We start from the raw sequence: 20,786 nt of genomic DNA on the forward strand, positions 1-20,786 counted from the left end.
ATCGCAAGTGAACAAATAATTATAACACAAACAAATGATACAGCAAAGGTAAGAGAAAGATGGAAAACAAGCAAATAATAAAAAAGGAGCAAGCTTACCAAATTAGACACAAGGATGGCTCCTTCAGCATTTTCACCTGATGCTGGATCACTCTTTTCTCTGCTTTCCAGGATCTAAGAAAAACTAAAATCATGAAAAATCCAGATTTCCCCAGAACACTGCATGTAACTTTTACATTGTAGTGTTGCTTACCATTCGGAAAATGGCGTGTGAGCGGCTACTCCGCTGGTTCATGCTTGTCTTTTCATAGTGGCGGTTCTCTACAGAGGCAGATATTGAAGAAAACATATGGGTTGTTAAGACAGTCTGCAGTGTACATCCCGTAAGGAACGTTCTCATGTTCAGTGACCTCAGATCTTACTTTCTCCTTTCCGAATCCAGGCCAGGGCTTGCGCAGAAGAAGTTACCAGTTCTTCAGTCAAGTCAGACACAAAGATGTTTTTCTGCATGTTTGTAAAGACACAATCACATGTAAAACAAATCTTGTCAGGGTTTCTGGCATTCAGTGCATAGCTTGTGTGTTTGCAGTTGGCCTAGTTGTACGGATGTTTGAGATTTAATTAGTTCTAACATTAGTTACTTTCAAGTGTTGAAACTTTCTTAACGAACAAAATTTCTTAACGGATTCAGATTTGATAAAACAGCATTGAACCCTAAACTTCTAAATAGCCCACTTACATTGATTGTCTCTCTGACTTCCAGGGGTTTTCGCTTACTGCTGTCGACGAGGAGATCACTAACAGTTTCATTATAGATCTCCATGTAAGAAACCCTAAGAAGGAACTCCTTATTTGGAAACTTTAGGGCAAAAGAGCAGTCATTTGTTAGAATAAATAGTGATTACACAACAAACCGTGATAGGTTTCAAAAATGTGAAACAATTGTTACTTTTGTAATAGTTTGGAAGACATCCTCCACAGCCAGAGGTATCACTCCGGGATTACGGGAACTCCCCATCATCGTAAATGTCTTTCCAGAAGAAGTCTGTCCATAAGCAAATATGGTTCCTTTGGATCAAACACAGAATACATAAATACACAAAAGAAACACCATGCAGCTACACTGAGGGCCGTTACATAGTCAACGCAAGTGACGTGCTCCCTTTCGTAGTCTACACAGCGGATGCAAGCGTCGCCCCCACCGACAACGCACAGTATTGCGTGCATTGGCGCGTCGCGTAACAAGAACTGGGACGACACATTTTGCTACGCATCGACGCATAATGGCAGCCGAAGCGTTGCGATGCGTAGCCTCGCGGACGCGTACCCATTAGAGTGCGGATCGGGCCGCATTTTTCTGTCCGAGCCCGGCCCGCTTCCGACAGAGCAGTAACCGTTTGTTTGTGTGGAAAGCCCGCTTTTGTTAAGCAACTGAAGGAAGGCATTCGGAAATGTCAACAGATGAGCGCATCAGCGCACACGGGGCAACAAGCACACGTTAACACAGGCACGCACTTACATAATAAGCTTTTTTTAAATTTTAAATGTTCAATGCCTTATCGCGCTGATGTGACCGAGCCCGACCCGAACCCCATTTCTAAATATCTGTCTGAACCCGGCGCGGCGGGCTCGGTTCGTAATCCATCCTCTAGTACCTATGCGTTGACTATGTAACGGCCCTGAGTGTATGGAGCAACACATTACCACAAGGCAGGTCTCACTGTATTCAGTTTCCAATACATACCATTGTATCCCTCAACAGAGGAAACGACCAGAGGCTTTGCAATTTCCTGGTACAGCTGATTGGTTGTTTCATCTGACGTGAACACTCGGTCTGTGAACAACAGAGGAAATTGAATATATATGGTGGATTTCTGTTACTATGCTAAATATCACAAAGGAGCCGCACAATCCAGTCAAGACATTTCTTGATGCTACAAAACATACCAAAACCAAAGCTCTTAGTTGAATTCCCATTATCATTCTGATAAATTGATTTCTTATCAGTTTTCCAAAAGAGCTGGACAGGCTCTGCATTCTCTGTTGCAGCCTTTTCCTCCCTGTAACAAGGACACACAATCAAGATGCATGTGGAAACATTAACAGACTTTCCCGACAACATCGTCGAGAGACTAAAGTTAAGTGTTGCTCCGTGGGATTTAATTTGTGGTTGAATAGCTAAAATTCAATTCAATTTTATTTATAGTATTAAATCATAACAAGAGTTATCTCAAGACACTTTACAGATAGAGTAGGTCTAGACCACACTCTATAATTTACAAAGACCCAACAAGTCCAGTAATTCCCCCAAGAGCAAGCATTTAGTGCGACAGTGGCGAGGAAAAACTTCCTATTAGGGAGAAACCTGGGACAGACCCAGGCTCTTGGTAGGTGGTGTCTGACGGTGCCGGTTGGGGGTTTGATGAACAGTGGCAATAATAGTCACAATAAAGATAATTAAACTATGACTAGAAATAGTAGTTTTAGAAGTTCATGGCGTAGCAGGGCACTGCAGGGCGTTACAGGGTGTAGCAGGGTATTGCATGGCATAGCAGGACGTATAAGACAAAAGCCTCTTTTTTAATTTTGTGGGAAATACGCCCAGTGTATATCAGCACACTAGATTCATTAAGTAGCCTAGGACTTGGTGTTACAATCCCTGAAGATTCAGCACTTTAGCAGCATGGAGTTAGTTCTGGACAAGGAAATGATCTAGGAACATATTTCCAAGAACATCTGTTTGTTTGGTTAGTTTTAACTAGTTAATGTAACTAGTAATTTGTGTAAACGTGCAATAACTATTGCATATTGACACAAATTGTAATGCTTTTTTTTCATTATAACGTTATTGTAAACCGAAAAAAAAAAAAACATTCATTCAACGTCTACGTTGACTTCACAGCAACAACTTTAGCTTCGCATAACTTAGGTTAACGTCAACGTTAGTTAAACAAATTAAGTAGGTACCGTTAAACGTTGACGTTTTTTATCGTTAACGCTAGATAACGTTACACACAAGTATTTGCTGAAACAAAGACACGTCCGAAATGAAGCTAGCCAACGGCAAATACCCTATATATCTATGTAAATACCCAACATTATTTTACTAACGTTTACAGTTAGCAATTATAAAAAGAGTTAGCATTAGCACTAGCAAGCTAACGCTAGTTAACTTAGCGTTAGCTTCTAAGTAATTTAACAACTGTTAACGCTGAAGTTAGAAGTCGGCTCAAAACTTACCTTTCAATAAGCGGGCGAACTCGAACACACACTTTAACTGCCGACTCTTCTGTCATTTTCCTTTTTAATAATTACACACACATACAATCAGCAAGCAAAGTGATACATCTTCGATAAATGATAATATTCTCAAAACGACTAGTGAGTGACTCTTGGGTGTGAACTTCTTGCTCCACTGACGTAAAATAGACCGCTTTGCACGTTTAAAAAATCCTACTTTATTTTGATTGGTTAACGTCTTCTTCTTCATTTTGTTTAATGGCGGGTGGCAAGTAGCGTTTAAGGTGCATTACCGCCACCTAGCATACTGGTGTATATAACAAAGAAAACATTACCCATTATCTCTGTAATCCAGTTTCCAGCTTCATATTTTCCTTCTACAATGCTAAAAAAATATTATTACATACATCGTTACATATATCGAGCCTGTAGGATAGATTTCCCTATTAAGTGCATTTTTGTATTTAACCATGTGCCCTAACTTCATATGATAATTTGTTCTAACCTCCCACTTTTTTGCTTTATTTTTATTTCATTATTTTTTGTTTCCTTCATTCCAATGCTTTTGCCAGGCAGTTTATGGTTTGTTTACGGTTGTAGCCATGGAATCTTGTATTGTACACATAGACTGTATATATTTATAGATTAATATACAGTCTAGAGCTGGGCAATATATCGACATTATATCGATAAAATATATGACACTATATCGTCTTAGATTTTGGATATCGTAATATCGTAATATGGCATAAGTGTTTAATTAATTAATTATTTAATTAATTTGATTAATCTTTTCCTGGTTTTAAAGGCTGCATTACAGTAAAGTGATGTCATACCTGACTGTTGTAGCTGTTATTATTACTATTATTTGCCTTTACATAGTCATTATATCCACATTACTGATGATTATTTATCAAAAATCTCATTGTGTAAATATTTTGTGAAAGCACCAATAGTCAACACTACAATATCGTTGCAGTATCGATATTGAGGTATTTGGTCAAAAATATCATATTTGATTTTCTCCATATCGCCCAGCCCTAATACAGTCTATTACTAGTAGCAAACATAGACATTTACATGCAGCCAATAACCCGTTCAAAACCGGAATATTAGCAATAACCCGCACATAGAAAAGGGGTAACCCAGGTAGCATATTCGGGTTTTTAAAAACCCGAATATGCTACCTACCTATGCTACTATCGCAACTTACCCCTTTTCTAACCCGAAATTTTGGTCATGTAAACGCGTATCGGCATATCCCCATCAAAAGGTCTTGGTCTTTTGAGTAGAGGAACTTCTTGTATGCGCCAGAAAACATAGTTATAATAATAATTATATACTATAATAATATAGTTATATATATGTCAATGCAGAAAACCTGCGCGCAGTATACCGGAAGTAAACAAGAAGTAGAGGTAAACATGGCGAGACGCAGCACAGCACCACACTTTTGGAGCGAGGAGGAAACCAATTTCTTTATTAGTGTGGTGAAAACCATGAATATAATGTCTTTTGTTGACGGCAGAAAGTACCGAGATAGTGAGATTTATAAGAAGGTGAATGAAAAGTTATTGCGTCTTAAGGTTGTCCGTAGGCTACGTCCAGACGCTAAACGTGCGTCGCCGTTTACGTCGGGATATTGCCAATTGATTACAAATTCCATGTAGGAGTAACTCTCTCTGCTCACGCATGTAAACGGGTTATTCCGAATGTTTCAGAAACCCGAATAATGACCTTAACCCGACCATAACCCGAAAATTGACAGCTTGTAAACGTAGTCATAGACAGTATATAAGAAGAAGTAGAAAAGAGTACTACTTTGATTGTAGCGCCCAAATGGCGATGCACAAAAAGGCGACGGCTTGAGTGGCGTCATCAAACCGCGTCCACTACAAAGTGGAAGGGAAAACCTAAACATCCATGTGGAAAACGCATGAGAAAGTGGTGCTTTTTTGTAGTTTAACAGAAGCTAAGCGTTTATAGTACTTTAAAGAACCATAGCTGTTTACGAATCTGGACGTCGTTAATTGCTCGGTGTTAATAATTCCCAAATGCTAGATAGCTGAAAAGTATACGAAAACTTGATTGGAGTTGTTACATTTCGCTGGTGAAATGTCTCTGTTTCTTGTAAACAGGTAGGCTTCTTTTCTGTGCTGGCTTTCTGTCACATTACTACATGGCTTTGGAGTTATATGGTTGTATCTGGCTTCTGAGTGTATTTAAGATACTAAGTAATAAACTAGTAAGCAGTAAAGTATTCTTTAATTGGTCAAACCATCACAGACCGTTAACGCTATGTATTTTTTTTAAAACAACTTTTTTTTTAATACATTTTAAAATGGGGTTTTCTAGATCAGGTCGACCGTGGAGAGAACTTTCAAATACGGAGAACTCGTTTTCTGTTAGGAATTATAAGCGTCTAACTGCTAAGGTATACAGAAACGCATGTTACCGTTAAATAGCAGACAATTAACTCTAACTTTGTATAAATACGAGAAGGAAATGTACATTTATACTGACAAAACAGTTATGTTTTCTCCTTGTTCTACATTTTTTTCAGTTCGTCAATGTACCTCTGTCTGCTCTCCTCTCTCACTAACGATCTTCTGGTCTCTCTTTTTTTGTGTGTGCTCTTTTTCTATTATTGCACTCCATGTTTGTTATTGCACTATATGCCTGTACCTTGTCTTGTATCTTGTTCTGTGCCTGTTTTGTATCTCATAGTTTTCACCTTGTGTTTATTCGTTCATTCTTTTGTTTTGCACTATAGGTCAAAGGAAACACCATTTCGTTCCTCTATGTGCTGCACTGCATTATATATGTCGATGGATGACAAGTCTCTCTCATGTTATCTTTTAGCTCTCTTGTCTTTTCTGCTCCTAAAATTTCCTTGACTTTTCCTGGACAAACTCACCTTGTCAGTCAGTTTCTGAGCTCTAAATGTAGTCAGTAGTAGTATGTAGTAAGTTATAACAGACAAAAACCCATTTCGGATTATTGTGGAGTTGGCATCAGATCATTAAAGGTCCCATGGCATGACAATTTCACTTTCTGAGGTTTTTTAACATTAATATGTGTTGCCTATGGTCCCCCAGTGGCTAGAAATGGTGATAGGTGTAAACCGAGCCCTGGGTATCCTGCTCTGCCTTTGAGAAAATGAAAGCTCAGATGGGCCAATCAGGAATCTTCTCCTTATGAGGTCATAAGGAGCAAGGTTACCTCCCCTTTCTCTGCTTTGCCCCCCCAGAGAATTTGGCCCACCCATGAGAGAGAGAGAGAGAGACATCACGGCTTTCAAGCGAGCAAAGTGGCAGTTGGTCAAGGCCACACCCCCCACCCTCCACCTTGCCCCCCCTCTCTCCTCCTCAATAGCTACAGACACAGAAATGGCACATCCTAAGGAAAGCTCAATGTGGGACTGGCTCTAGTGGCTGTAATTCTGCACCAAGGCTGGATTTCGGGAAAGAGACTTCAGATACAGTATTAGGGGACCACTAAGGCCTATATAAAAGAGACTTCAGATCCAGTATTAGGGGACCACTAAGGCCTATATAAAAGAGACTTCAGATACAGTATTAGGGGACCACTAAGGTCTATATAAAAGAGACTTCAGATACAGTATTAGGGGACCACTAAGGCCTATATAAAAGAGACTTCAGATCCAGTATTAGGGGACCACTAAGGCCTATATAAAAGAGACTTCAGATACAGTATTAGGGGACCACTAAGGTCTATATAAAAGCATCCAAAGCGCACCATGTCATGGGACCTTTAAAATGTTCAGCAACTAGCTAGCTGCACAATAAATCTCATGTTAAAAATGACATATGTGCTTGCTGACAAACATGAGCTATGCAATTCACTAGGGCTGCACAATCAATCGCAATATTATTGAAATCGCAATATGGACTAGTGCAATATCCAAATTGCTGAAGGGCGTAATATTTGTTAAAGGCAAAATATGTGTCAAACCGTTCCATATTAAGTATTGTGGTGCTACAGAGACGTCCCGGCCTGCAAATCCTATCCTACAGACTAAATCCTCGCAAAAATCACACTATAATTGTTTTTTTATTTTATTTTAATATTTTTCAATGAAAATGAAAATAATGATACAAAAATGATCATTCCCCTCCAATATCGTGAATCATATTGCAATATAGGTCAAAATAATCGCAATTAGATATTCTCCTCATATTGTTGAACCCTACAATTCACATTAGCTAGCGATCTGTTAAGCAGCGAGATGATATGAAACTGCTCATGTTGTGGTAACCGGACTCCCTCCCTGTGCCTCCACTGAGCAACAACCTTTCCTTTCCGCCAGAACAGCTTTAAGATCATCTGGAGTCGCACTAGGACAGACCTTGGGCACTGCTTGTAGACCTTGATTGGTACTCTGCTGGAGCCCGGGACGGAACTTGCTCTTGCAGCTCTTAAATGCTTCTTTGCTCTCCATCAGGCTGGGCTCAGAGATGTTGAATCGGGTCCCTGTTTCTTTGGGTGACACCAGTGCCTCACGCGGCCTGAGGTCTGGCTCTCTTATGTGTCAATGAAAAGCGATACTGAGAAGCTGGTTGATCTCCTCTACTGACGAAGTGAGGTGGCCACTTCGCCTGTGTTCCAGGAGTGTCTTGGAGGAGCCTAATGGGATTGGCAGTGAATGCACTGCGCTTTCTGGCCCTCTCTTTGCCCTTCCTCCGCTGCCATACAGCCCTCCAAAGTGTGCCGAGCCTTCTCCCTTTGACCAGGGTCTGTAGTGAGCTCTACAGCACCTGCCCTGCTAGCTACTGCTTCTTTGTGTTGTATTACTTGTTCCCTCCTTGAGCACACCATCTTTCTCTGGTGGATCTTCAGACCTCTTAGGTTTTTGCACACTTTGCCCCTAATACAGAAATAGTCAATTGTCTGTTTCCTTGGGTCATTGCCAATTTGGTTCGTCTGATTGGGATGCTCATCCTCCCCCCTTACTGTATGCTTCCCTATGTTCAGAAGGGTTCTTCATAGCTTGCTTGAGTGCTCCCTCGCATTAGCTAAACATAATATTGAAAACATGTCAGAAGAGTGCGAATAGCTAATTTTTGACCAAAATGTCGATAGAATCGTATAATAGGTTACAAGCTGTTAAATTGACCAAAAGCTATTTATTTATTTTTTTGCTTATGCTGAAAAAGTGTACGGAAGAATCTGTAACCCATTACATTCTGTCACGTTGCCCGCAGGTATCTTGGAGAGGATGAAAATGGGAGCGTCTCAAAGGAGTCTCAGTCTCAGGCGTTACTGGCTAAACTGAAGCAGAAGGCGAAAGAGAAGCAGCGACAGAGTTTGACAGAACAGACGCAACATCCCTCCAAAGAAAGGACGGAACGGCAGAATGCCAAAACGAAAAGAAAAGCTGACAAGGACAATAGTCAAGAGCCTAAGCACCACAAAAAGAGGAGATCAGAAGTAGTGCCTTCGATTGCCCTGGACTCTGATAGCCAGGATGAGCCTGTTCACGAGGAAAAGAAGAACAAGAGAGCTGCAAAAGAGACGAGGAAGAAGAAAAAGGATCAGTCAGGTGTGTGCTTGTTCTTGTACATACTCACATGTTGACACAAAACTGGGCAATATATCCATATCATGTCATTGATATGATCAGTGTTATGATATGATGACATTCATTCACTGTGATGTTGTGCCGTTTAAAGAGCCAGACCGACATGGCCAATATGATCAGCCGGTTTTAGCTCACCACAGATATTTGATTGCCTTCATATATTTGGGCTAATAAGTAGCTGGACATTGTACAGAAATGCAAAATATGAGGTCATCTAGACATTAATATTCCAGGCCTTCCAGGGTTTTTCCTGGCTCGGAATGGGCCTTTGGGGGGCTACTCACGGCAGTAAGCGTGATTGGTCCGCGTACAGTAAAGGCTATGAGTCTGTGTTACCTAATTTGACAGAAATCTATGCATTTTCCTGTTATTTCTGACAACGGAAATGTAGATCATGCTTAATAAAACTCCAATTAACCAAACTGGTTAAAAGAAATAACATTTTATATGGTTTTGTATGTTTTGTATGGTAATGGTTTATATGGTACTGCCAGACTCTGGAGATAAAACAGAGATTAGCTCTCATATTCAAGTTTATGTTCTGCTTGTTTAACCGTTGTTTGGTAATTTCCACTAAACACATTTAGAGAGGATTTGAGGATTTGAAGTGCCATTTTTATTCTCAGTTCTTGTCATTTTGGCGCTGGATATTTTCCTTTGGGGCTGGCTAAAACCTCTTTTTTTGGGGGCACCAAAAAGTCCTAATGAATCATTTTTAGATAAACAATGGTAATGTGCGAGGAGTCATTCATAGTGAGGAATTCACCGAGAATTATCCCCAACTCTGCCGTGCCCCTCCGCTTTACGGAGCTTTGCATTGGCTTTCAGCTCATTGGGCCTCATGCAAGAACCACTTGTACTATATCAATTTTTATGAAGTGATAATAACTCAATGTTAGGTTTACAACTTCTTCCCCTGCCCCCAAGTGACTACAAAACTCTATATTTGGGGTTTAAGATAAAAACAAAAATGAAAGCCTGCATTTGTATATGTGTGTGTGATATCTTTCTAATTGTTATTGTATTTGAGTTGCAAAACAACGTTTTGGTCTTTCGACTTTCACCAGGAAGTTCACCGATATTTACTGTTATGTTAGGAATTATGTTTTTGATAACTGTAAAATGTCCTGCTCAGTACATGTTGGGTGGCAGTAGCTTAGTACATAGGGATTTGGGTTGGGAACTGGAGTGTGGATTGGTAGATGGAGAGAAGCCAGTTCACCTCCTTGGCACTGCCAGGGTGCTCTTGAGCAAGGCACTGCACCAGGTCAGGACTGAAAAGGCTTTGCTGAATTTCTAATCCCCGGCGTTTTGCTTGAAAGTTGTGATGATCAAGATCATCAATCTCAATTCAAAATTGAAATCTAGGGATGAAAAGTACACCATTCCTGCTCTGGTCACTGTACCCTTTCCTGTAACCTTTCTTAAAGTAGATTCTAATCCTTGATTTTACATTCACTGCAGTGGTTCAAAAGTGTGCTACTGTCATGTACATACTACCTGCACAACAAAATCGGGGGTGGGAATCACCAGATGCCCCACGATACGATATTATCACGATACGATATCGTTGCGATTTTAAACATATTGCGATACTCTGCGATATATTGCAATTCATTACCTTTTTACCAACTTATGTCCCCAAAGCAAAACCATCAACTTGTCAACATCTGTTTTGTCTGTTCATCTCATTTAAATTTTTCCCTCTTGTGGACTGAAAAAGCAATTTATCTCGTTATTCTAGTACCAAAAGGTTAAATTCTCATGTGCAATTTATACACTGGACAAAATTATAAACGCAGCACTTTTGTTTTTGCCCCCATTTTTTATGAGCTGAACTCAAAAGATCTAAGACTTTTTCTATTTACACAAAAGGCTTATTTCTCTCAAATACTGTTCACCAATCTGTCTAAATCTGTGTTAGTGAGAACTCCTTTGCCGAGATAATTCATCCACCTCACAGGTGTGGCATATCAAGATTCTGATTAGGCAGCAGGATTATTGCACAGGTGCGCGTAAAGGCCCTGACACACCAACCTGGAAATGACGAGCGGGATGAGCCTGACTAACGCCTCTCAAAATCGGATGAAAATCTTTTAAACTGACCTTTGTCGATCTGAAATGAAGACAGATTCAGCAACTGTATGGCCTATTTCTCGCTTAAAATGTTTTCAGAAACACGTTTCAGTGAACTTTCTTCATAAAAGATGAGACTCGTTCATCCAATCAGCTGCCTGTTTTCTTTTTTTGGGCGACAATACAGATTAGCGCCGCCTGCTGTTATGGAGACGTATTACGTCTCGCGCACGCGCAGAACGTACATCCAAGTCGATGACGCTTCGGTGTGTTCTGAGGCACTTTTTTGACCAACTCGGGGAGGCAGTCAGTCCAACTGCCTTTTCTGTCGAAGGTCGGCCGTCGGGTTGGTGTGTCAGAGCCTTTAGGCTGGCCACAGTAAAAGGCCAATCTAAATGTGCAGTTTGAAAACTCATGAAAATGGGGGCAAAAACAAAAGTTGGCGTCCATGGATCGATACAGTATTGCCACGGAAAATATCACGATACTATGCTACTATGCCCTCCACCGCTAAACAAAATATGCATTAAATGATTTAGTTTGTCTGGTCTTTCAGGCAGTTCTGTTAAAGGTCTATCGGACAACACTCCTGTGACTGGAAGAGATGGACAGGACACTGGAGGAGAAGAAGAGAAAACGGGGACAGAAACTGTCGCACTAAAACAAACCACGGCCAAGACATCGGGTCCGACCGGATACACGGTTCTGGGAGGGTTCGAGAACAAACCGGTCCAAAAGGTACAGTCATTTGTCGATGGTGCTAAAAGGACCACCAGCGTCCTTAGTATTCCTCTGTGGACCAACATTCACTGTGTGTGTGTGTGTGTGTGTGTGTGTGTGTGTGTGTGTGTGTGTGTGTGTGTGTGTGTGTGTGTGTGTGTGTGTGTGTGTGTGTGTGTGTGTGTGTGTGTGTGTGTGTGTGTGTGTGTGTGTGTGTTGTTTTTTTGCGTGTGTTTCTTTTCACAGGTAAACAGAGTCCTGCCTCAGTGGCTCGCTCAGCCGGATGTGATTCACCGAGACGTTAAAAGCAACCTGGTCCCCATCGCTGACATCCCAGAACTTTCGGCTCTGCTTGTGAAAAAACTACAAAATAATGGCATTCAGCACCTTTTCCCAGGTAATGACACAAGCTGTATTTACTTGTGTATTCAGCAGCGGGTTTCCAAAGTTCCAAGTGATAGAGAATGGGCCTTTTTTAATATTGATGTTACGTCAGTGTTATTTTCCTGTATTCGTTTGTTATAATAAATCAGATATACATGGTGTCTATGTAGCAAAAAAAAAAAAAGGGTGCATGTGTTAGTGGGTGTAGGCGTTGGGAGTGGGGGATGCAAAAATCCACTGTGATGGGATGTTGTGGTGAAGGCTTGGTATATTGTGCGTACACCTGAGAAATAAAGTTGTGACCAATACTGTCACCTTTTCGCAGTGCAAGCTGAGGTGATCCCAGCCATCTTGGAGAGCGCACAGCAGGGGCTGCTGATTGGACGAGGCGGCTACAAGCCCCGAGATATCTGTGTGTCTGCACCAACAGGCAGTGGCAAGACTCTTGCATTTGTTATACCTGTCATACAGGTGAGCTTCCTGCCATCCCCTTTGAGCAAGAGATTCATACAAAATGTATAGGCACCAGTGTTGGGGGGTTACAGTAATACAGTATATTACTTTTAGCAGTAACAAAGTAATAGAACGCTTTACTCTTAGGAAATGTAATAATATTACTGAAATCCTATGTCAATCCTATGGTTTTTTTTAAACATTTTTAATTGCAAAAGCGCTGCGTTGAACATCAATGTTATTTTTGGGCAATTTTGTTGAAAGAAACCCACCTTTCTGATCTAGAAAACTTTTGAAAAAGGGGTTAGCCTTGACCCGAGGACAACAGGAGGGTTAAAAGTAACTTGTCCGACACTGCTAGGCACTGCTGCATGTGTATGTGTGAAGAGCGAACAGGTAGTAAGTCTCTCCAGATGAAATAAAGATGCTCTCTACCATCAGGTGCTGATGGAGCGGGTGGTGTGTGAAGTCCGGGCTCTGGCCGTGTTGCCGACCAAAGAGCTCGCCCAGCAGGTCAGAACCTTTCCCAACAGGGTCTGGATGACATCATCCAGTAATGTTCACTCTATGGATTGAAAATGTTCTCGTGTACAGGTTTGCAAAGTGTTTGCGTCGCACGCTGAGGGAACCGCACTCAGGGTCGTGATGCTGGCTGGTCAGAGGTCCTTTGCTGCAGAGCAGGCTTCACTCTCAGAACACCGGTACGTTCAGCTTCATAATAGTGGGGGCGCTTCAGCAGCTGTTCAGGACATATTATTTTCATTTTTGGATTATTTGTATGTTGTTAAAAAAATCTAAATAATAATATTGTTTTGAAGACAAGACAATAAAATCTCATTTTCAAGGGCTGCTCTTGGTTGAAAGTTGCATTTAAACTTGGATATCTGTACATAGTAATCAGTGTTTATGTTTACCTTGATCAGCTTCAGTGTTTCCCACGGATTAGGAAGCAACTTGTGGCGGGGGGTACTTTTCAATACTCATCTGGATTGAAGCAGCAAACATTCAGTGTAAGAGTAAAAAAATGACATAACATCATTTATAATACGTTCATTTGATTCACAGCTGCTACATATAGTGTTTTGACCTCGACAACCCAACTGCATTTCACCGCAAACTTGCGACTAGTTAACTTTCTAAAGCGGGCGCAATCGCTTGTTTGCTAAGAGTCGGGTCGGTGATTGTGAATGTGTGATTGTGTAAAAGGTGTTCACGAGATAGATACCAACCTTTCGTGAACTTGTGAATTTCGCCAGCCGTCTTCTCTCTTTGATGGAGACAGACGCTGTGTGCCCGGTGGGATCGATGGTGTTTTTAAGCCTCCAACGTCGCCTTACAGGCAGATAACCCTCACCGTAACCTTAAACATAACCATTGCGTGCGTGTGTGCGTGTGTGCGTGTGTGCGTGTGTGCGTGTGTGCGTGTGTGCGTGTGTGCGTGTGTGTGTGTGTGTGTGTGTGTGTGTCAGTCAAGTGACGGAGCAGAGCAGGGAAAGGAAATGCAGAAGAACGTGTTATAAATAGCGTTTAAAAATAATAATAACGAAACGCAATGTGCGGCAGCCGGTGTTGATAGTGAGGCGGACCGCCACACATTAGTCTGTGTGGGAAACACTGCAGCTTTGTTGTCCTTGTTTTGAGCCATAAGTCTATTTCTGTGTACTTTGAGAGCAACCAAAAAGCAAAGTCACATTCCCTGTATGTCTTTACACTTACTTGGCCATTAAAACGGACTCTGACACTGTGTAGGATATTTTTAAGATGGCAGATGGTCCTTTTCTATATTACCAACGGGGGGCCCCCAAAGAATGATGCAGAAATTGAAGAAATTATGAATATTACACATACAGGCTGTAGATATGCAGCTGTATTAGGAGGGGGGGCTCACTATCCTGCTTCTTTCATCTGTGTTCTGATTTTTCTTGCAGAGGGGGCATGAGACGCAGTTTAGCAGACATTGTAGTGGCCACTCCAGGTCGACTGGTTGATCACATCAACAAGAATTCAGGCTTTAGTCTGGAACACCTTAGGTTTCTTGTGAGTTCTTACAAACTGTTTAACTGAAACCAGTATGACATTGAAGTCCATTGTCCGCCATCTACCGTCGCTGTACTTGAAGTGGAGGCTTTCGTTCTCTCATCCATCCCAGATTATTGACGAGGCTGACCGGATGATTGACAGCATGCACCAGTCTTGGCTCAGTCAGGTGGTGAAGGCGGTGTACAGATCAGGAAGTGGCGCAGAAGCCATGTCCATCTTCAGGCGGACTGAGCCAGCCTGTGTGACAGCAGCCAGGTGAGTCTGTCACCTGAAGCTACACCGTCTCTTGTCAGTGGATAGAGATGAAACTCTGACTGTTTCAGGAATGTGTTTGTTTCTTCTTCATTCAAGCAGAATAATGTTTTTAAAGCTTTAGTGCGTAACTTTTTTATATTAACGAACGTCAGTTAAATTCAAGCCATTGCCAAATGAGTTGATACAAAGCTAATTAAGACTATCGGCTCCACACAACTCTCTCTGGATCTCTCAGTATGGCTATGTTCAGAAGATTGTGGCGTCCGGCGACTATCGCGCGCAGAAACTCGAGTGAAGATAATGACCTCTTCTGAAGAGTCCATCAAGGATTTTTTTAATCCTCCGTGTCCTCCTTAGCTACTAGCAACTGCGTGGAGGAAGTGTGGGGCCGCCAACAGTTTTGTTGTCATTACTTAGAATGCTTCATGGGGGCGACAGAAACTACGCACTATAACTATGTTATGTGTTGTCCTCAAGTCAAATTTGATCCGTTTTCAAAGTTTTTTTTATATCAGGAATTGTTTCTTCCAACCAAATTGCCACAACATAACTTGGATGAGCCATGCTTCATAGCATTTGGAGAAAGAAAATCTGTTTTTTAAATGGTTTTCAAACCGTATTTTGACTAAACGTTGACATAAACCAGTCTGTGATTCACTCAGCATCCTCTGATCCTATAGCCTGACCAGCCAGACCCACATCCAGATGTTGGGTCTGGGAACTCACCGTTGGCAGGGCTCAATCCGAGGGGCGGGATGAACGGCTGTCTTTCAAATTCCCTCTGCACTACAAACAAGCAGAGCAACGAAGAAGGTAGCGGAGCTAGTTGATAGATTCAACTTTTGCCGTATCCGGTTGGCAAAACTCCGTACACGTCTTCCTTTTTTAAGAACGACTTCAGTGCCGTTCTTTGTTCTTTTCTCAAAGAAAAGCTGAACTCCACGTCTTCCAGAGTCGCGGCCAAAGACAATTCGAAAGGCCGCTGTTCGCCAGCAGCAGCAGCCACAAGCCCGCCCACCGACTCTATACACGATGTGATTGGCCCGGCCAGAGTTTGGTTTTTCCAGCTCGCAAGCCAACGGAGAGTTGCTAGACACCCTCACACCCCCCCCACCCCGGCTGCAAATTACATTTGCTGCCGCTAGGTTGTGTCTAGAGTTCTAGGCTACTGATTTTAACTATTAGTTGAAATAATTCATAATTGTCTTCTTCTTTTTTTTTTTATTTATTCAAACTCAAAAATTAAGCATAATGTCATTTAAATTAGGTTTATTGACCACGAATAAAATTTATTTTTGAAAAGCGGGACAAAAACATTTTTAAAAAGCGCCAAAAATCATCAAATAAAAGCGACAACATTTTGTCTCCGAAAGGACAACAAGTTCATAGTCGGGGAAGACAACACGAGGGTTAAAATAATACTAGCGCTCCACTTTGAAGGCAGTGTAACTGTAGAATATGAACTGAATGTAGAGCTTTACAAGCCGTGTGTTTCCCCTCTCAGTCTGTCTCCACCTCAGATGCCGCTGCAGAAGCTGCTGTTTTCTGCCACCCTTACTCAGAACCCAGAGAAGCTGCAGCAGCTGGGCCTCCACCAGCCCCGACTCTTCAGCTCCGTCCACAGTCCCTCCAACACCATCGGCAGCAGCAGCAACGGCAACACCACACCCGCTGCCCCCGCCCAGAAACAAGGCTGCTTTAACTTCCCCCAAGGTCTCACGGTAAGAGAGCGCCGTTGAGCTTCAGGAAGGAGCGCAGGCACACGTGGAAGTGCAGAGCACTGTGGCGTCGGACTAGGGCTGGGCGATATGGAGAAAATCAAATATCACGATATTTTTGACCAGATACCTCGATATCGATACCGCAACGATACTGTGGCGTTGACTATTGGTGCTTATCACAAAATATTTACACAATGAGATTTTTGATAAATAACCATCAGTAATGTGGATATAATGACTAAGTGGGTAAAGGCAAATAATAGAACATTCCAACAGTCTGGTAAGTTCAGAAAATGACATCACTTTACTGTAATGCAGCCTTTAGAACCAGGAAAAGACAACACTTATGTCATATTACGATATTCAAAATCTAAGACGATATCTGGTCTCATATCACGATATCGATATAATATCGATATATTGCCCAGCTCTATGTCAGACAATGATGATGAGATACTGTCAAAGACTTGGGTCACTTTGTTAATGACTGCACCTTTTTTTGTTTTTAGGAGTACTATGTGCCCTGCACGCTAAGCAAAAAGCCCCTCCTCATCCTCCACTTCATCCTACGCCTGAAGCTCAGCCCCATCCTCTGTTTCACCAACTCCAGAGAAACTGCACACAGGTTTGGAGAGAGCAACAGTTTAAACCGATTAAACCCACTTGTGTACATCTTCCCAAATTTCAAGTGCTGCAGACTCTTTCATCGTGGCCTTTTGGGTTTGTTTGTTTTTCTCCTCAGACTTTACCTGCTGGTGCAGCTCTTTGGAGGACTTCAGGCCGCTGAGTTCTCCTCCCGGCTCTCCCCTGCTGAGAGAAAGAAGACGCTGAAGGAATTTGAACAGGGAAAGATCCAGCTGTGAGTCCGCGTACCTGTGTGTGTGTGCACACCGTTGTGTTGGAGAATATGTTGCGAGCCAGTGTAGCAAAAGCATCGTATTTACGATACATTAGGGTTTTTGGATATGAATATCTACGTTTCAGCACAGCAAGCTTCATCAGATTTTATTCAATTTCATCTATATACTGAAGATAGCGTGTTTTCCCCTAGGTTTACTGCTTTAGGATGGGGAGGGGGCCCGCACACACATTTTATTTATTTTTTGTAAATATTTATCAGTTACTTTTCGAAATCCACTTGGCATCATTGTCACTTTTAAACGGAGTCCGACGCAGTGCTCACGCCACATAAAACGCTGCATTACATCATTTCCAGCAGACTTCACGGTGAACAACGAGGGCAAACCAGCCTCACCGATATCCAGTCCCTCCAAAAAAAACGCGATGATGCGATCGCATAATTCAATGCATAATCAGCCAAAGTCCGCATATTTATGCGGGGGCCGCATTTTTTCAAATGCGCCGCACTTTCGCTGCATAAATTGACGATTTCCGTGCAAAATATGCGGGGCTTGCATGATTTCATAATCTCCACATTTTCGTTGGAAAAAAAGTCACATACTGCATATCTTAGCAGAAAGTTGAAAAATTTTGCGTTTACTTCACACAAGAGCAGCCATTTTCCCCTGTTGCCATGGGAATGTTATGAAGTGACGTAATTACGCGACATGAACATCATCGAAAAGCTTGGGTAAAATGTTGGGGGGGAAATCACTTTTTTTTTTTTTTCTCTTTTTCATCAAACCGCAGTTTGATGAAAGTTCCTGCAATTTCCTCGCATAAAATTGCATAAATATCCCGCATATTCCATCGCATTTTTTAAGAAAACGTGTCTCATAATCAAGGATTTTTGCCCGCAACAATCACAAAAAAACGCAGCATTTTCTGGAAAGACTGGATTATTTTTTATTTTTTTTAACATTTTTTGCGCATTTTCAGGCCTTAACTTGACATGACAGCTGAAGACATTAAAGGAGGGAGAGAGGTGGCGAACGACATGCAGCAAAGGGCCGCAGGTCGGAGTCGAACCCGCGCCCGAAAACGCTGACATTCTTTAGAAGGAGAACAAAAATCCTAGGGACCACCATGCCATAGTGATGCCCCCAAAAAATCAAATTTTTAATGTAAAAGAATGTACACTTAAAGCAGCCAATTCATGTCCGTACAAGTTGGCAACAATCGGGAAAAACGGAGGTGAACGGAAAATATTACTTTGTGCCCAGAAATCTAACAGTAAACTAAAACCACAGAATTTACTGCTAGGTTTCCAGAAGGCTCTTTTATCATGCCAAACATTACAAGTGTTCAACCCTGAGCTACAAACAGGAGCAGGAGCATGTTATAGATCATAAGCTGATCGGTTAATATTCTTGATCCTTCATCACAGGTAAACCCATTATTACAGATAGTCCCATTATTATTGCTTTAAACATATGCACGTAGCTCTCACGCTGTTGGATCATTCATTACTGTTGGCTCATACATTGTTATTCATAGTGGTCCCTTTGAGGTGGACTTTGGGCTTTTTCACTTTGTAAACCTATATCGTGCACACAAAAAGAAAACACTATAAAAGGGGAAAAAGCCAAACCGCATAATATGAGCACTTTATGATACACGTTAAGAATATGAAGTAAATCCAGAGTGTGTGTATGGGAGTGTATGTGTCTATAGTACTCTCTCAATGTATATTTTATTTCTGCATATGTATTTATTTACTTAGCCCTTCATGAATTCCTGCAGCGCAAGCTTTAATGAGCAATGATTTGAACTAATGTGCCCCCCCCACCCTGAAGGTTGATCAGCACAGACGCAGCTTCCAGAGGCATCGACGTCGACGGGGTCAAGTGTGTCGTGAATTATGATGCACCGCAGTACATCAGGACGTACATCCACAGGTGAGCTGTCCATCAAACGTATATGTGCAATGTGAAGGACATTTTTTATCAAAAAACAGGATTATATTATTATTAGTTAATTATATATTAGTTAATCCTTCATATTGTCCAGTGTAGCTCTGTCATACGGTGTTCTGGCTCAGACTCTGTCCTGGCTTTTTATGTTGTTGTTGTTGTTGTTGTTGTTCAGGATTGGAAGAACCGCAAGAGCAGGGAAAACAGGCCTGGCCTTCACCTTTCTGCTCGGAGTCCAGGTGAAATACTTCTCCAAAATATGTATATATTTATAATAAAATATGGATGAGAGAGTCGGACAGAAAAAAAAGACTTATGAACAGCATAAACAGTATAAAACAATGTTGTTTTTTTGTGTTTTCCCACTCAGGAGAAGAACTTCCTTCAGATGGTGGTGGAAGCAGGAAGCCCCGGGATTCAAAAGCAGATTGTCAAACCAGAGAACCTGAAGGGTATGGAAGCCCGATATGAACAAACACTGCAGGAGCTGGCTAACGTTATCAAGGTACCATCCTCGCACACCTTTTTTAAAATGTTGAAATTGACAGAACAGCTCACTTTTTTCTTTTTCTTTATAAATAAGGTTTCTGTGCATATCTGGCCATTATATTATATAAATGCAAGTATGACTGAATGAAGCAAACTCCTCTTTTAATTCAATTGATAACACTGAATTTGTCAATTTCAATCTACCACCTAATGAATATGAACTCCAGTTTTAGTCATTTTCATGCTCTTCTTTTCGTGCAAGACTACTTTTAATGACCGTTGGCCTTCTGTTTGTCCCTACAGGATGAGAGAGCCAAATAATGGAGCAACAGTGACATTCTCCTCCGAGCTGACATCTGTGCCTCATAAAGACAACATTGCATTTCTTTTCAGCTGTACTTGGAATTATTTATGTTGTTTAATAAAACATAAAATGTCTGTGTGTGGTGAAGCTGTTGATTTCAGCTCTACAGTACCAGTTCCTATGTTAATAACCCAACACATAAAAAGGAGCTAATGCCATTACCGTATATAGACATTAACAAATCCATTGTGAAGTGAATCATCGTATGTATGAATTCAGAAACAATATATAAATTGGAACAAACAAAAACATTAATATGAAGTGATATCACACATGACATTGATTTTTATTTTTGTTGGAATTCATTTTCATTATAGAAATTTGGATTATGAAATTTATTTAGGACCATGTTTACCATATCATGTTTCAGCACTGGATACTTACACTGTTTACCATGAGCCAAGTAGTGTTTTTGGATTTTAGAAGTGTGTTTTTTTTTTTAGTGTCTTCTAGGCAGTCATGTAAAGTTAAAGGTCCTGCAGGCCCACACATAGTGGTGTAACTGACTCTTAATTGATCTAATTGGACCTCAGGATAAAGTTGGTTTAGAGCCATGCTGGGAATTCTCTATCAAAATGTCATTTATTAAAATCCCCATCACAAGTTCCTAGAGCTCAAGGTAACATCTTT

The 20,786-nt window shown here is 41.3% G+C and overlaps 2 protein-coding genes across 5 annotated transcripts in view; one reads left to right on the top strand and one right to left on the bottom strand.

Moving 5' to 3' along the window:
• cenpe (centromere protein E) overlaps positions 1–3,503 on the bottom strand; it is a 41,175-nt gene extending 37,672 nt beyond the window's left edge. For 2 of the 4 annotated variants that reach the window (XM_039782347.1, XM_039782346.1), the window contains exons 1-8: positions 3,240–3,498; positions 1,947–2,059; positions 1,744–1,833; positions 949–1,067; positions 739–858; positions 422–503; positions 253–320; positions 99–173 (exon numbers count right to left, since the gene is read on the bottom strand). In XM_039782347.1, the coding sequence (XP_039638281.1) occupies positions 99–173; positions 253–320; positions 422–503; positions 739–858; positions 949–1,067; positions 1,744–1,833; positions 1,947–2,059; positions 3,240–3,295 (723 nt within the window). In that variant the 5' untranslated portion in view covers positions 3,296–3,498. Of the gene's footprint in view, positions 1–98; positions 174–252; positions 321–421; positions 504–738; positions 859–948; positions 1,068–1,743; positions 1,834–1,946; positions 2,060–3,239 lie in introns of all 4 variants that reach the window. The other 2 variants (XM_039782349.1, XM_039782348.1) reach the window with 2 other exon arrangements.
• A 1,605-nt stretch (positions 3,504–5,108) lies between these two features.
• Positions 5,109–20,230, top strand: ddx51 (DEAD (Asp-Glu-Ala-Asp) box polypeptide 51). Its single transcript, XM_039782485.1, has 16 exons — positions 5,109–5,377; positions 8,465–8,802; positions 11,474–11,655; positions 11,884–12,034; positions 12,347–12,492; positions 12,916–12,987; positions 13,069–13,175; positions 14,403–14,511; positions 14,624–14,769; positions 16,274–16,490; positions 17,000–17,115; positions 17,233–17,349; positions 19,187–19,288; positions 19,479–19,542; positions 19,674–19,808; positions 20,096–20,230. Exons 1-16 carry the CDS (start codon positions 5,355–5,357, stop codon positions 20,111–20,113), a joined length of 2,043 nt encoding a protein of 680 aa, XP_039638419.1. The 5' UTR covers positions 5,109–5,354; the 3' UTR covers positions 20,114–20,230.
• The last annotated feature ends 556 nt before the right edge of the window (positions 20,231–20,786 follow it).

This window comes from Perca fluviatilis, chromosome 18, assembly GCF_010015445.1.
Source record: "Perca fluviatilis chromosome 18, GENO_Pfluv_1.0, whole genome shotgun sequence".
Lineage (NCBI taxonomy): Eukaryota > Metazoa > Chordata > Actinopteri > Perciformes > Percidae > Perca > Perca fluviatilis.

What these genes read in the sequence shown, in the direction of transcription:
- ddx51 (XM_039782485.1), top strand. Translation starts at nt 5,355, where the DNA reads ATGTCTCTGTTTCTTGTAAACAG. An exon ending in GAACAGGGAAAGATCCAGCT is followed by an intron (nt 17,350 to 19,186) that starts GTGAGTCCGCGT and finishes CCCACCCTGAAG; the next exon opens with GTTGATCAGCACAGACGCAG. An exon ending in CCTTTCTGCTCGGAGTCCAG is followed by an intron (nt 19,543 to 19,673) that starts GTGAAATACTTC and finishes TTTCCCACTCAG; the next exon opens with GAGAAGAACTTCCTTCAGAT.